The sequence below is a fragment of the Rousettus aegyptiacus genome, unplaced genomic scaffold (assembly GCF_014176215.1).
Source record: "Rousettus aegyptiacus isolate mRouAeg1 unplaced genomic scaffold, mRouAeg1.p scaffold_m13_p_17, whole genome shotgun sequence".
Lineage (NCBI taxonomy): Eukaryota > Metazoa > Chordata > Mammalia > Chiroptera > Pteropodidae > Rousettus > Rousettus aegyptiacus.
The window spans coordinates 43869978-43885785 of record NW_023416292.1 but is presented as its reverse complement, the minus strand read 5'-3'; the positions used below and the strand labels follow the sequence as shown (position 1 = coordinate 43885785).

General features: G+C 38.3%; 1 protein-coding gene across 4 annotated transcripts in view; it reads left to right on the top strand.

Moving 5' to 3' along the window:
* The window catches only part of GPLD1 (glycosylphosphatidylinositol specific phospholipase D1), a 49920-nt gene that overhangs the window by 12570 nt on the left and 21542 nt on the right, over positions 1-15808 (top strand). For all 4 annotated transcript variants that reach the window (XM_016140902.2, XM_016140900.2, XM_016140898.2 and 1 more), the window contains 10 exons: positions 205-283; positions 3630-3727; positions 4122-4232; positions 5034-5082; positions 5691-5745; positions 10907-11014; positions 11238-11265; positions 11377-11516; positions 12616-12681; positions 14210-14330. In XM_016140902.2, the coding sequence (XP_015996388.2) occupies positions 205-283; positions 3630-3727; positions 4122-4232; positions 5034-5082; positions 5691-5745; positions 10907-11014; positions 11238-11265; positions 11377-11516; positions 12616-12681; positions 14210-14330 (855 nt within the window). The remainder of the gene's footprint in view (positions 1-204; positions 284-3629; positions 3728-4121; positions 4233-5033; positions 5083-5690; positions 5746-10906; positions 11015-11237; positions 11266-11376; positions 11517-12615; positions 12682-14209; positions 14331-15808) is intronic.

Below are 15808 nucleotides of genomic sequence, written 5' to 3'. Positions count from 1 at the left end.
GTACGGTGTTGTGTTGGATTATGCATGAATTTTATTATTTATTTATGCCTTTCTTCCTCCTTCCTTCTATCTCCCACCCCATCTCACCCTCTCCACCCCCCCAAACCAAATTGCTTTTGCATCCCACTGAAGGAAGTTGATTAGACCTGCTCTTCCCCAGCTATTGACTCCCCCCCTTAATCTCTGCATTTTCCTGCTCCCCAGCTCTTAGCTGAACACCAGGATGCATATCAGGCTGGAACCGTTTTTCCTGATGCGTTCTACCCCAGCATCTGTGCAAGAGGTAAGATGAAGTTTTGCAGACCAAACAATGTCATTTTTACTTGGTCAATAGGAATCTCAGTGACTTAACAGCAGCACATTACGCTTTCCACTATTGTTGGTCCATGACTTAGTTCAGAGTTGCATTTTCTATTACCCAAAACTTACCTGCTTAAATATAGAAATTCTGAAAAGTTTAACTTTCACTTGCACTGCTTTGAGGCAGAAAACGTTTTGAAAGAAACCAAAAGTCCTGAGTTTTTGTTCGTGTGTTGTCTGTTAAAAGTCACTGAAAAAGTTACTTCCATGCTGAGCCTGTTTCCACTTCTATAACATGGTCATAATAGTGCCTGCTCGCTGCTTCATTGGATTTTTGTTGGCATGAATGCATATTATTTTGTCAAGTGTTATACAAATCTAAGGTAGTGTTACAGGTTGTATCAGTCAGGGGCCCAGCATGCACGCTCAAACTGAGTCATTGGAGGGGAGTTTTATAAGGGGGCCAGTTACACAAGTGTGGGCAGGATGGAAGAAAATTGCGAGGGATGGTGCAGAGGAGGGAGCATTTACTAAGACTGCAGAAAGAGAATGAGCTGTGTGGAGAAGGTCGTTTTATGGGGGCCAGGATTTTCAATCAAGGGACACAGCCCACTGTGCCCCATAGAATGGAAGCTTGAGGAGAAAATGGATATGCTAACCTATTTTCCTCCTTTTCTCTTATGTCCTGTCGGTTCTTCCCATTGGCCAAACCCAAAACAAGAAGGCAAAGAAGCCAATGTAAGCAGGTCACCTCACAGGCACAACACAGGGTGGAGAAAAGTAGAGAGTGGATATGCAGAAAGAATGAAAGATATCCAGCACAGTGGGTCATCATGTAAACCATCTTTGGAATCTTGGGCTCATCAGCCATTATCCATATCGTTAAATACAGTGATGCCTTAAGAATCAATGTAATGTTTAGGGACATTCGTTCCTATAGGTGTGATCCCAGATAACTAAGCTTTTGTAATTTTCATATTTGTAAGTTGTTTTTCTGTTTCGATCTTAGTCTGTGAACTATCATTTCTCAGTTCTATTATTTTGCTTGCTTGCTGCAGTCCTCCTTCTTTCTAACCATTATTTCTAAATTAGCATTTCCCAAAACGTATTCAGGGGGCTGTGATGTCTCCTGATATTTTAACAGTTCCTTGATATCGTACCTAAAACAGAAAGAAAAAAAGATTATTTTGTCAATTAAATTTGAGAAACATTGCCTAACATATTCCATTTTTAGATACAGACGGAACACACCATAATAAGGGTTCTGAGAAGAGTGGAAGAAGAATACAAACTCCAGCATTTTCCTTTTTTTTTTTTTTTTTTTTTTAATAAAGCAGTTGGTATTTTCTTATCTGCTCTAAAGATTAGGACCAGTGTATGACTGATGAACCAAAAAATCAGTTGGAAAGAATTACAAATTATAATGTGATAAGGAATTTGAATGCAGTCTTCTTAGATTTTTGTGATTTTTTTTCCAAATCTTACCTTCGTCTCATATTTACTTCAACAGTAGATACTATCTTTGGCAATTCACTTTTATTGATCTTTCAAAAGCACTTAGATATTTTGTTGCCAAAGAAACAACTTTTTGTTTCTTTTCCTCATATTTCATCAGCTTACCTGCTGTTGAATTAAATTGTATAATTATAATAACGAGGACAACTGGCTTAAGCAGTTAGAAGCAGACCTGGCTTGCCCTCCTTAAGTACAGCACAGCTGTCAGGACAGAGGTGCCTGTGGAATGCAGCCATCATGCTTGGGGTGCAGGTGGGGTTTTCTTTTGCTTCCAGTCAGTACAGTTTACAGAGAGAACAAAGAACTTTGGTTAACCTGGTATTTGGTTAAGCGGAGGTATGTCAGAAGGACTCTTGTGTATGTAATTCTGGATTTGTACTGTATTCTGTGGAAAAGGAATTGTAAGTTTTATCTCTAGGAAAACTGTCAGAGGAAAACAAATTTCTTAGTTACAACTTATTTGAAAATCATTTCTAAAGAAACCAATGATTTAAAATGGGTTAAGTTAACTTTAGCAACAGTATAAAAAAAATGGAACTGAGGGAATTGAATTCTGAAGTGTTGCTTTCAATTGCCCCCATGACACATGATGCTCTGTGAAGAATTTGTGGCATTTAGAGGTTTAGAATTAAATGCCAGTTCTGTCTCTTCTACCCCTCCTGTGGGAATAAAGAGGTACCTAGGACCCTCATTACCTCACTGCAGAGGCTGCTTGGAGCCTGTGCTATTTTAAAACAATTATGATAAATTCAAATGCGTAAAAACCTTTGGTGGATCTGCTTTTGTCTTCTGTGTTTTTAGGGAAGCTCAATGTGATGGAAAAGATAAACAACAACAACAACAACAACACAGTTTATGTCTTTATTTTTAGGGCACAGATTTGAAAACATCAGACTCCATATACAGTTATTACAATATTACTATGTTCCCTATGCTGTACTTACATCCCCATGATTGTTTTAATAACTGGCAATTTCTACTTCTCAACCCCCTTCACCTTTTTTACCCAGCACCACAAACTCTCTCTGGCAACCATCAATTTGTTTTCTGTACCTATGAGTTTCTGGGTTTTTTTGTTTGTTTATTTTGTGTTTTGATTTCACATAGAATTGAGATCATACAGTATTTTTTCTTTCTCTGACTTATTTCACTTACCATAGTACCCTCTAAGTCCATCCGTGTTGTCACAAATGGTAAGATTTTATTCTTTTTTATGCCCGAGTTATATTCCATGGAATATATTTACCACATATTCTTTATCCGTTCATCTGTTGGGGTGATCACTTTGTAACGTGTCTAATCACTATGTTATATACCTGAAACTAATATAATATTGTATATCAATTTTAATTAAAAAATAAATTAAAAAATTTTTAAGCTATATGCTGTTATGAACCTAATTTTGTTAAAAATATGTAAATACATGTTTAGACACTTATTTAAAACAATTAGAATTAAATATACCAAAATGTTCATCATGGTTGCCACAGGGTGATGCAATTATGGATGATTTCAGTTCCTTTATTACTTGTGTAATAATCATTATTAAAAAGAAACATTAACTACTTCCTGTCAACAAAGATACCCACCTTCCAGCCTCTGTTGCAGCCCGGGTGATACGAGATGCCGTGAGCTAGCTTAGGTTGCTTTCTCTTTTGGTGGCTCTTCTGTTCTAGAGGCTTCCTTTGCATTCATAGAAAAAATAAGAGGCTTGGAGGGAAGGAGAAGGGACTCAGCAGGTGGTGGTGGAAGATTTGATTGGAAATCTCCTATTTTTAAAGAAAGAATCCTGAGTTTTGCCTTTGTTTTGTCAGGACAATTTCATAGTGTGTCTGAACGCACCCACTGGACTCCATTTCTCAACGCAAGCATTCATTATATCCGAGAGAACTACCCCCTCCCCTGGGAGAAGGTAGGCACAGCCCTCTCATTCTTTTTCTGCACCTGCATTGACCCCATTTGCACACACACCCCCAGATTCTGTGAGGGTCGATCACCACTGGACCTATAATGTCAAATACAGTACATGGGACACAGGAGATGGCTGGTTAATACTCAAATAAGTTATTTTAAAGATTTAGGTCTGTCACTTGGTCATTTTGCTCCAATAGTAATTACTCTTCCAAGGTACTCCAAACCATGTCAAAAAGTCCTTTGTGCTTTTTGGTTACCAGACACTGCAGTGTGCCTGCCCCTGATTTGTTGTTAAGTCTCAATAATGGTAATGAATTCATATTTATTAAAACTTTCTATAGGAGTGTTGTAAAATCACCCAGACACACCACTCTAACTTGTTTATTTGGCAGGACACAGAGAAATTGGTAGCTTTCTTGTTTGGAATTACATCTCACATGGTGGCGGACGTCAGCTGGCACAGCCTGGGCATCGAACAAGGCTTCCTCAGGACAATGGGAGATGTGAGTGCCTGTGTTTACGGGTAACGGCATTATGGGAGTGAAGCTGTCATACCCAAGGACAGAACTGGACCTTCTTAATGGAAAGGAGAACTTTAGGTTATTCAGATGTCATATGGAAATGAGATCTGTTGTCCAAAGCGTGTTCGTTAGATATCCATCTTGTCCCATTCATGCTTCTTCCTCTTCCTGGTACCTGGCTAAGTTCATCCGCGTGGGCAGAACAACTAGCGTGCACTGAAAACAGTGGCAGAAGTGATGTCCTGTTTTAGTCACGGCAATATTTTAGAAATTTTATGTTTTATTCAAGCTGTGGATCTTAATAAGAATATGAATTCCTACTACTTGGTTCTATTTAAAATAATAGTTCCATGTGGTTGTTTTTTTTTTCCTTTTTAATTTTCTATATGAAAATGCCATGTCCCCAAAAGCTGAACACTCTGCTCTTACCTGGTGACTTAGCTTCTGGAAGTTCCCTCTGGTCATTCACTGATGTTAATACCATTCTGCCAGAAGCTTAAACTTGGACTCAGTAGAGATTTTGTGGATATTCTATTAGGTTCAGTGCCCATGGCAGCTTTGCCTACCACCAGACAGTAAGTATACAACTCAGCTGCCAATATACTTTCTTTTAACAGATAAAATGATAAAAGGAAATGGTTTTTTGAAAACTGAGCCCATCCACTATGTATCCTCAGCATTTCCTTGGGTTAGGCTGTCACCTCCCCACTATTCACTCGCTTGTGGGGTAGGAGTTGGGCTACAACTTGTGATCTATACCACATGGTTCTCTTTCTTTCTCAGATTGATTTTCACGGCTCCTTTTCTGAGGCGCATGCAGCTGGTGATTTTGGTACTGTTTCTTTATATTTGCAAAATTTTCTTTTGTGGTAATTACATTTTATGTGTAATGAAGTCACTACTGTACCTTAAATATGTTTTTTATGATCTTGCCCGTAGCATATGCTAACTGCTTTCTATTGAATATTGCAGTTCATTTAGAGTACAGGAATACCTCATTTAACATAGAGATGTACTTCTGAAAAGTTGTGTATATGTGTATTTTCTTGTTAAATCACATTTTATCATTTACTTACATAGTAATTTTAGAAAAGCTTTACTTTCATGTCAGATTAAAATTTTTTCCTATAGTAAATTACCTTTAAATATACAAACTAGATGATGAGTGGTATTTATTTAAAAGAACCGTTATGATCCATCTTTCCTTAAAGTAAAAAACATTTTGATTATATGAGTGATTCTTTTTTAATTCATACTTCACTCGCTAAGATTTTAAAAGGTCACTTTTTTCTTAAAGACGTGCCAATACCTAAAACAATGAACAGAAACTTGTAAGAATGCGAAGAACTGATAAACTGGGTTGTGCAAATTTGTGTAGAAAGAAGCCTACTCTATGCGGTCACTAATCTACCACATGTAACTATTTCTCTCCCACCACAGGAGGAGATGTATTGAGCCAGTTTGAGTTTAATTTTAACTACCTCTCACGGCACTGGTAAGAGCAATGTATATTTAAATATGTGATATTTAAATGGCATTTAGGAGCTTGACCCTTTTTTCCTTAGAAAATACAACTTGCAATGTCAATAGGAATCTTCTGCATTTGTAAATTTTGAAGAGTAAAACTGAAAATAGAATAATCAAAGTAGATTCTTGAAAAAATATCTGAATTTTACCAAATATAGTAAAGAATGTATATCTGAAAATACATAAAATAATGAGATGAGGCACACTTGAGTAGCTACCACCCAGTTTAAGAAGCAGAGCCTCATTTTATCTTAGGAGCCGCTCACCTTCCATCCGCCTCATCACCTTCTCTCCCACAGGGTGGCCACTACCCTAGGGTTCCTGTTAACCATTTTGTCACTTTTCCCTCTAGTTTTACTACATATGATGTATCCATATGTAAAATATTGCATAGCTTTTCACTTTTGATAGAATTACACAGTGTGCACTCTGCAAATTTTTGCTTAAAACTATGTTTCTGAGATTTAATTACATTGATATGCAGAACTATCAGAACTACAGTGCATTCATTTTTATCACTATGCACTCCTACTGTGTGGATGTAGCAGTATGACTTTATTCTAATGTGGATAGATACATAAGTCATATGAAACATTTTTGCTTTACATATAGTGTTGCTATGAACAGTTTTGTACATATGTTTGTACACCAGAGGGGACTCTCTCAAACACCAGAAGTGGAATAGTTAGGTCGTTGGACATACGCATGCTTCGTTTACCTAAGTGATCCTAGACTCTTTTTCAAAATGCTGTTTCCAGTTGATACTCTGATTGGCTTTGTATAAATAGTTCTGCTGCTTCTGCATTCTCCAATGCGTGGTATTGTCCAACTTTTAAGTTTTTCTAACCTGTTTTGCACGTGATGATATCTCGTTAAAGTTTGATTTGCATTTCCCAGACTACTAATGAGGTTGAAGATTCTTTCATAATTTATTGATCATTTGTGTTTGATTTTAAAGTGAAGATCTTCAGTTTTTAGCCTATTTTTCTGTTGGGTTGTTTGTCTTTTTAATTTGTGAGTATTCTTTGTCTATTAGAGCTTCTCATCTTTTGTTAGTTTATTATTTATTTTTTACAAATATCTTTTTATAGTTTGTGGCATGTTTTTACTTATTTTATAGTGTATCATGGCAGAATTTGTTAATTTTAATGTAGTCGAATATATCAGTATTTTCTTTTGTACTTTTACTTTTGACAAAATCCTTCCCTAACTTGAGAACGTGAGGCTATTCTCTTACCTAGCTTTCTAAAGCTTTTACAGTTTTATTTTTAACTTTATATTTTTAATTTACCTGGAATTGATTTTTTGTATGTGCTCAGGTAGAATCTAATCTTATATATTCCTATAGAGATTAAGTGTCTCAGAATCATTGCTACCCTTTCCTCACTGATCTGTAATGACCTCTGTGACATAAATTAAAATCCCGTATGTGTATGGGTCAGTTTCTGAGCCTTCAGTTATGTTGTATTGGTCGAATTGATCACTGAGAAATACCTATTTTTTAAAATTATGGTGGCTTTATACCATGTTTTGACATCTATTACGGCTGGTCTCTCAACCTGTTCTTTTTCTTTAAATGTACATTGCCTAGTCCTTTGCTTTAGCTCTTTCAAATGAAGTGGTATGTTCCAAGAAAAATATTTTTGGAATTTTGATTAGATTTTATTGAATCTAGAGTTAAATTGGAAAGAATTAACAACTTCGCAATGTTGAGTCCACTTATCCATTAATATGTTATGTATTTTATTTGTCTTCTTCAATGAATTTAAAGTTTTATAATTTTTTCATCAAGATCTTACAAATTTTATTAGATTTAGTTTACTTTATATTTTTCTTTGCTACCATAAATGGCAACTTTTGGTCCAGTTATGTTTTTTAAATGATTGCTGGTACACAGAATTGCAAATGACTTTCTAATTTTGATTTTGTATCTAGCAACATTTCTAAGCTATCTTAATTCTAGTAACTTATCTGGAGATTCTTTTGAATTTTCCAGAGACTCACAATTTATAATCTTGTTTTATTTGTACAATTTTGCTTTTCCTTTTTAATCTTTATACCTGTAGTTTCTTTTTCTTGCTGTATCTCACTGGCTATTATTTCCAGTACAATAGAAGTGGCGATATTGGGTATACTGTTTTATTCCTGATCTTAGAGAGAATGCTTTCAAATTTTCATCATTAAGTGTAATATTTGCTGTAGGCTTTTGTAAACAACTTTTATCAAGTTAAGGGAGTTTCATTCTATTTCTAGTTTGCTAGTAGTTTTTATTAGAAATCAATTTCATATGTATTAAATTCTTATTCTGCATCTGTTGAGATAATTGTTTTTTAATGTTATAGAAAATTATAGTAATCTATTTGCTAATATAAAATCAACTTCCTGGGATGAAACCAATTTTGCAATGATATATCATATTTTTTTTTGCATTTGTTACATTTATATTTGCTGCTTAAAGTTTTTGTATCTCTGTTTATAGGTGAGCTTATATTATGATTTTCCTTTCTTCTGCCCTTGTTTGATTTTGATGTCAAGGTTATGCTGGCTTCATGGAATCATGAAGTGGGGAGTGTGCCTTCCTTTTCTATTCTCTGGAAGTCTGTGTGAGATTTGAACTTTGATTTCTTGACCGTTTGGTAGAATTTGTGTGTCAAGCTATCTAGGCCTGCTGTCTTTGTAGAGACTTTAAAAAAAAACTTCTATAATGCTTATAGGACTATACAGTTTTTCAATTTCGTTTTAAGGAGTTTTATATTTTTCTAGGGCTTTTCTAGTTCATCTAAGTGTTTAAAGATTTTGGAATAAGGTTCATAATATCTTATTTTTTTTCTTGTTTTATTTGTACTGTGTTCCTTTGTTGTCCATAATGTTTTTTTATCCTGCCTTCTCCTCCGTTTTTAAACAATTAATCTTGTCTAACATTTTTCAGTTTTATTATTTAAAGAGTGAACTTTTGGCTTTATTGATTCTATTTTATGTTCATTTTCCCCCTTTATTAATTTTTATTCATATATTCTATTTTTTTTTTGGTTTCTATGAAATTCATCCATTCTTGATTTAAAGTCTATTATATGGTCAATTTTTGGAAATAGTCCATATGTTCTTGAAAAGAATGTTAATTCTCAAATTTTTGCTTAATATTATAAATATGTGCTTATTAGCTCAAGCCTATTAAATTTATTGTTTAAATCAGATTGTAAGCTATAAGTAGTCTTGCTATTTATTTTTTATAAGGTTAATCTAGTAATTACTGAGAGAAATTTGTTTAAAAATCTCCCTATGATGTGGATATTTTCAATTTCTCCTTGTAGTTCTGTCAAAGTTTGTTATATGGGTGTTTGAGGATACATTGTTAGGAATTCAAGTTTCAAAATCTTATATCTTACTGGTGAATTGAACCGTTTATTGTGATGTGTAGTGACCTTCTTTATATTTCTATTAACACCTGTTGCTTTCTACTTTATCAGATATTACTGTAGCTACATTGTGGTTATACTGGTTTTTGTTTTTCCTTTGAGTGTTTACTGAGCAGTCAGAAGGTGTGACATAGTCTGTCCCCCTGTCCCAGCCCCTGAGTGTGGATTGGGAGGAGTGCCTACAAACCAAAGAGAAAGGAGAGCTTGTGGGTTCGGCAAGGTGCCAACTCCTATCCCTGGTCCAGCTGCCTTAGACCTATGGGAGGTCCAGAACCAGCAAATTACTTGCAGATGACCTGAGGCCAGCTGGCCTCGGATAACCCCAGGAATAGGTGGTGAAAGCAGAAGCATGAGGGGTCCCTCTAATTCCACACACAGGGCCATCTGCACTGGATTTGATGTTCATTTTAATGGTGTGTCATGGGGCTTCTGGTCCTCTTTAGGTTATATTCCATGGGGCTTGGAGTACTCGAGGATGGAGTTAGAATTGCATTTTTCAAGAGGATTTCTCTTGGCCTCTGCAGGCTGTTTGAGCCACTACTAACCTGTGAGCACATCAAGTTACATTTGATCCTTGCTAAGTTTTTCTGAATGTACAGATAGGACAGATGCAGGACAAAACATTTGTGGGGCTGGGTAGTGGTTACTATTCCTAGGGGGAGATTTTTTTCCCCTCTTCTATCTATTGCCAAGATGAAGTAGGACAGTTTTCTTTGCTGTCCTTGTTAGCATGTTGGATTTATTTCCTGCTAACACTCATGCAGGGGTGTAGTCTGCATGAGTCTCAGAGTCCTCTGAGATGGCCCACTATGGGTGGTTCCCGTCTCTTGCATACCATGTAGCCATCAAAAAACCTCCACGTCTCCAGGGTTTGGCAGAACCTCAGGGCAAAATCTGGCTTTCCCACTTACTCACCTCTTAAAGTTTCCAGTTTCAATTTGTTTTGAGCCTTTGGAAGTTTTTCACTTTCTTACTAATTTGGTGATTCACCTAAAATATTTTTTAAGCTGTTTTTATTGGAAAAACTATCTCTGTGCTCATGGAAAAATAATTATTAAAAATGGACTTCAATAGATTCTTCAATAAAATCAGGTCTTATTGGTTTTGATTCTGTCTGGTATAGTTTAAGGTCTTTGAAATGAAGATAAAAGCGGACTCAGTATAGATCTAATTTTTAAGATGCTGCTCTTTCAACTGAAATAACTAATATTTGTGAACTCAAAAGCTTGACTTATAACTCTTTTACTAACTCACACTGTAGACTTGAAGTAGAATATTGGGAGTGAGAAGCCATTTGTGTGTGTGTGTGTGTTTTAAATAATAATTCTTGAGACTAATTCAACTCAAAAGAATAAAAAGATATTGCTCTTCAAACTCCAAATTCACAAAATTAAATACCTCCTTTATACTGTATACTTTCTTATCTTCGAATGTACTTTCATACATATTTGATTAAGGCACTAGCTGTTTGCCGTGCAGTGTTGAGCAAATTCTTTAACTTTTCTGTGCTGCCTTATTTCTCTCTGTGAAAAGTGGGAGTATGACAGTCCCAGTCACGCAGGCTGTTGGCGGGATTATACACATACAATGCATGCGCAGTCCTCTCTGTGAGGCTGGCACATAGTCGTCAAGGGATAACTGGAAGCCGTCGTTGCTGCTGTTGTTACCTTCAACTTCAGAATCACACAACTCTTATTCTAATGCTTTTCTCAGGTATGTGCCTGTCGAAGATCTACTGGGAATTTATAAGAAACTCTATGGCCAATCTGTCATCACCAAAAATGCCATTGTTGACTGTTCTTACCTTCAGTTCTTGGAAATGTAAGTGTGACCTCAGAGTAGATTTGCCACTGGTTGTATTGTGACTTTCTTAGCACACATTTCGATGGTTGTGTTTCCAAAGTGGTTTTGGATTTATGGATTTTGTTGATTCAAAGAAGGTTGCATGATGGTGGATACATGGTGATAGAACCTTCTCTTCATTAATTACTTCATTGTTTGCAGAAACCAAAAGTCATAGTCAAAATTGCTTTTTATGTTGCAGGTATGGTGAGATGTTGGCTGTTTCCAAGGTGAGGCTTGGCTTTATCTTTCAAAATCTCAATGTAAAGGATTATAAAGATACTAGGAGAAGCACCTGATTTATTTATTTATTAACTTATTTTTCTTTTTCTCTGCCATAGCTTTATCCCACTTATTCTAGAAAGTCCCCATTTCTGGTGGAACAATTCCAAGAATATTTCCTTGGAGGACTGGATGATATGGCATTTTGGTCCACTAATATTTACCGTCTAACGGGCTTCATGTTAGAGAATGGGACCAGGTGAATTATTACTCTACTTCTCCTGATCACTCCCTACCTTTCTGTCCCCATCCCCAAAAGAGCTCTCAGGGTTTTCAACCAATCAAATGAAAAGAAAAAGGCACATGAAGTGCTCATCTTATCTTAATCAAGAAGGAACCAAACTATCTAGTTTCCATCTAGTTAGATTTGCCGATGTCTCTCAGGTTTCACACTAGAGAAGTAGATATCGTACAATCTGCGGTATGTGCTCCATCTGTTTCTTTTGAGGGAACCCATGCTGTGGGCTGGCGTGTCCTCTCTCCACAGGCTCCAGCAACTGGGGCCAGTGATCCTCCTTTCCAGCCTTGGACATTAGCCTGGTAAATATTCAGCGAGTTACAATTTGGCAGAGATAAACAATTCGATAGAAATGTCCTTTTTAATAGTGAAATCAACCTCGGCTAAACTCTCCAGGCTGAGCATTTAAGATCTTGCTTCCAGGCATATGTCATAAGTTTGGCTCAAACTCCAGGCTCTCTTTCTTTTGGCCGCGGATTTTTGGGTGCATATGAGTGGATGCATATAAAGGATGGGCTTTAGAATTAGAGAGACCTGCCCTTACTTCTGAGTCATCTCAAGCAAGTGGGTGAGACTTCCTAAGCTACATTTTCTCATCTACAAATGGGGACAGTAAGACTTCATCTTTTATTATAGAGCTGTTATGAGGAAAAGATGAGATCACTCAGGTAAATGGTTTAGCATGTAGTAAGTACTTTATAAATATTGGCTACTGGTATTATAATTATTATTAGAAGGGAGTTCAGTTTATATTGGAAGGATTTATAATATGTGGCCATGTGAAAATGAATGACCTGTGTTTATATGTTTTATAAAGTCCATGTATAATGATCCCCAAACTGGAACCCATTTGTGGTGTTTGTTTTGATTAGGTTTTCCAAATAGCTAAGGAAATGTGGCTGGACCTTTTAACCAGTCCTATCTTACCAGTCCTGTCTGGCTAAGTAATGAGCACCTCCACACCTTTAGGGCTTCTGCAGGTGGTTTGAGTCTCAGTAAAATTTGTGCTTGACTAGAAGGTAAAAAAAGAAATGCCTGATTCATTTGACTGTTTCCCCAGTGACTGCAACCTGCCTGAGAACCCTCTGTTCATTGCCTGTGGTGGCCGGCAAACCAAGCCCCAGAGGTAAGTGGATTCCAAAATGGTTCCCAGAAATAGAATCTTACCTGGAGGGGTGCTCAGTGGATACTGAAAGCTCGTGATTTGTATGTAGACGGAGGTTCAAATTCCAGGTCTGCCATTTATGGCTGGGTGATTTTAAACTGGTTGCTTGATTGTTTTCTTATAGCTTCCCCTTCTGGCAAAATGGGGAAAAATACCAGAATTATAGTATGAATTAAGCCCAAGAATGGACATGAAGCGATGAGCATTAGTAAGTTGCTCAGTAAACATTAAATGGTATTATTTCTATCATCGTTATTACTCATAAACTTTAGCCAAATTTCACCCTGAAAGAGCAATGATCAGTGAGGCAGGGTTCAGGGAGAAGAGCTCTCAGGTGGTTTCAGAGGGAGAGGCAGATCTGAATTCTGGGAGGTGGTGTCCCTACTGGAGTCAGATACCAACCACCAGCCTCATAACTGTATTAATGTTATATTTATCATAAAATATAACAGAGGAGTCCTGGTAATAAATTATTTCCTCATCGTTAGATGCCAGGAACTAGTTTAGGGATTAGACAGCATGCTGTGAACACAGCAGAAACAGTTCTGCTCCTGTGGATGCGTGGCCTGTGGGGGGGGGGGGCACGGAACAAGAGCATGTAAATACTCTCATGTGTAAGGAAGGAAAATGCCGGGCACTCTGGGATGTACCACGGCGTGTCCCAACCCAGTCCCAGGAGAGCTTTCCCTGGAGAAGTGATGTTTCAGTGAGATATTTAAGGGTGGTCAAGAGTGAGGTATTTGAGAAGAGGGCATTGCAATGAAAGGTCCTAGAGTAAGAAAGTTTCAAGCTTCAAAACAACTGCAAATCTACAGAAAGAGTTCAGTTAAGCCTCCACCGTTTATTTGAACTAAGTCGTTTTTCTGTTTGTTTTAATTGAATTGAATGCCTTTGGTTTGGGCTTGCAAGATCTAGCTGATGAGAATCCGGACGCTGGTGGCTGGGTGTCCCACGCAGGCCCCTTCGTGCATTCCTGCTGCCTGGCCTCCACTTCAGTAATTCCCAAAACCTGTCTGGCTTCTCTAGGCACCTGGCTTGTGTAGGTTGGTTTAAATGTATGCATTTGTAAATATATTTTAACATATAATTAATTCTGGCAGGTCTTTAAAGATAAAGCAGTACACCTGTGTACCAGCTTCTCAAACAGCCGTAGACCTATTTCTTGACAGTGTGTGTGTGGAATATTGAAGTACCTTTGCCTTTTTTAGGGACTTGGAAGGAATTCAAACCTTTTACACTTAAGGAAATATTTTTTACAAGGACAGGCTTTTAAACCTTGGAAATGTGTTTACTACAAGGTTTTTTGGATTCTCCTATGAAGATTTTTCTAAAATTTTGTTTTTTTATGTGTTGCTGTTCCTTCATCTTTCAGATGTTGAAACTTTATGGATTTTTAACCTGTGATTAACTTGACTATGTTATTAACTCAGTGATTCGGGTTTGTTGTTTTCTCTGTCCTAACCATTTTGTTCCTCTCTCTTTTTAACAGCTCACAAGTACAGAAAAATTATTTTCATAGAAATGTGACTGCTTCTCTAACTAAAAATACCGAAAAGAATATAAATTATACCAAAAGAGGCGTGGCCTTCAGTGTGGATTCCTGGACATCGGTAAGAATTTTCCACTTTTCATAGAGAGAGAAGACTATGCTGCTTCCTGCGATACCTTGCATGGAGCCACTGGCTTTTTAATCATTCATCAAAAGTCACCTGGGCATGTGCCAGGCCAGCACAGATCCTCAGCCTCCAAATCTGGTCTGTTCCAGACACATCCTGAGATGCGAGTCTGGACTTCAGTGGCCTTTGGCAAGTCTGCTGGTGTCCAAGGTAGCCCTGGGCCCCCAGGCCAGTCTAGCTTGGTCCTTAGCGCAAAGTATGCCAGCAATATCAAACGCTCCCTGTGCAGAGCCCCAGCTGAAGGATGCCATGGCATATGCGGTTCATCCACGAGCTCGTCTTTAAGTGTCAGATACTCTGCTGGGGGGAAATGAGATGAAAGGCCAAAAGACTCTGATCTTTAGAAAATGTCAAGCTAATAGGAGCGAGGCATACAAAAATAAACCAGACGTGAACAGAATGCAACAAGTACCATGGTGGGATGGGGGGATACTTAGCCTCTATGATGAAAATTATATCCCTGCTACCAGAGAAGGCTTCATGGAGAAGGCGGCATTTGAGTTAACCCTTGAATAGTAGGTAGTATTTCATCAGTGAGTGTGTATTTCTGGCAGTGGGTTGGGAAAGTTTCAGGATTTTGGAAATCTGAGTAATCTGGTTTGCCTGCAACACAAGACAAGGGACACAAGGTGCCAGGAGAGGGTTAGGAAGGTAAGTAGGTGTGGGATTGTGGCGGGGCTCCTAATGTCGGGGGAGCACTTAGATGGCACCGTGAGTGGCGTCTCCGGGAGCTGGGCGAGGGCCTGGGCAGGACCTGCGTTGTGAGCATGCCGCCTGGCCACACAGAAGCCCTGCAGCCATGCTCAGCAAGCCCCACCCCGGCTATGTGCTCAGCTGCCACTGCCTTAAACATCTTCAAGCTTCAGTAAGGGGCTTCGTATTACATTTTGCGATGGGCTCTGCACATTATGTAGCTGGGCCTAGATCTAGGAACCCCTGTCAAAGCATGTGCCATTTTGTCTTGCAATTATTTGGATCTGTCTCTTTTGCAAAAGAAAATGTTGTGGAAGAGAAGGACTTTATATTCCCAAGGCCCGTCACGGGGCCTGGCACACAGTAGGAGCCTATTCAGTGCTTCCGGGGTAACTGAGAGCCAGGGCTCAGCATCAGGGTGAGCAGCCTGGGGATGGCCTGCCGGAGGGGTTGGAGGGGAGGAACGGACACAGCTACTTCCTGCAGGGCCCTTCATGCCTCACCGCCGGCTGCCCCATGGCTCTGAGCTGATGCTGCTCTTGTTTGGTCACCTTTGGGTGAACTGAGAGTTGTGTCCCCTGAACTCGGGTGGATCTAGTGCTCGACCAGGCTGTTCAGGGCCTCTCCAGTTTGCATCCTTGCAGTAACTGTGTTGAGAGTGATTCAGCATCCCAAGCTCAGGGGTGTGCTCTCCCCCAAGTCACTCTCGTACAGTCGCC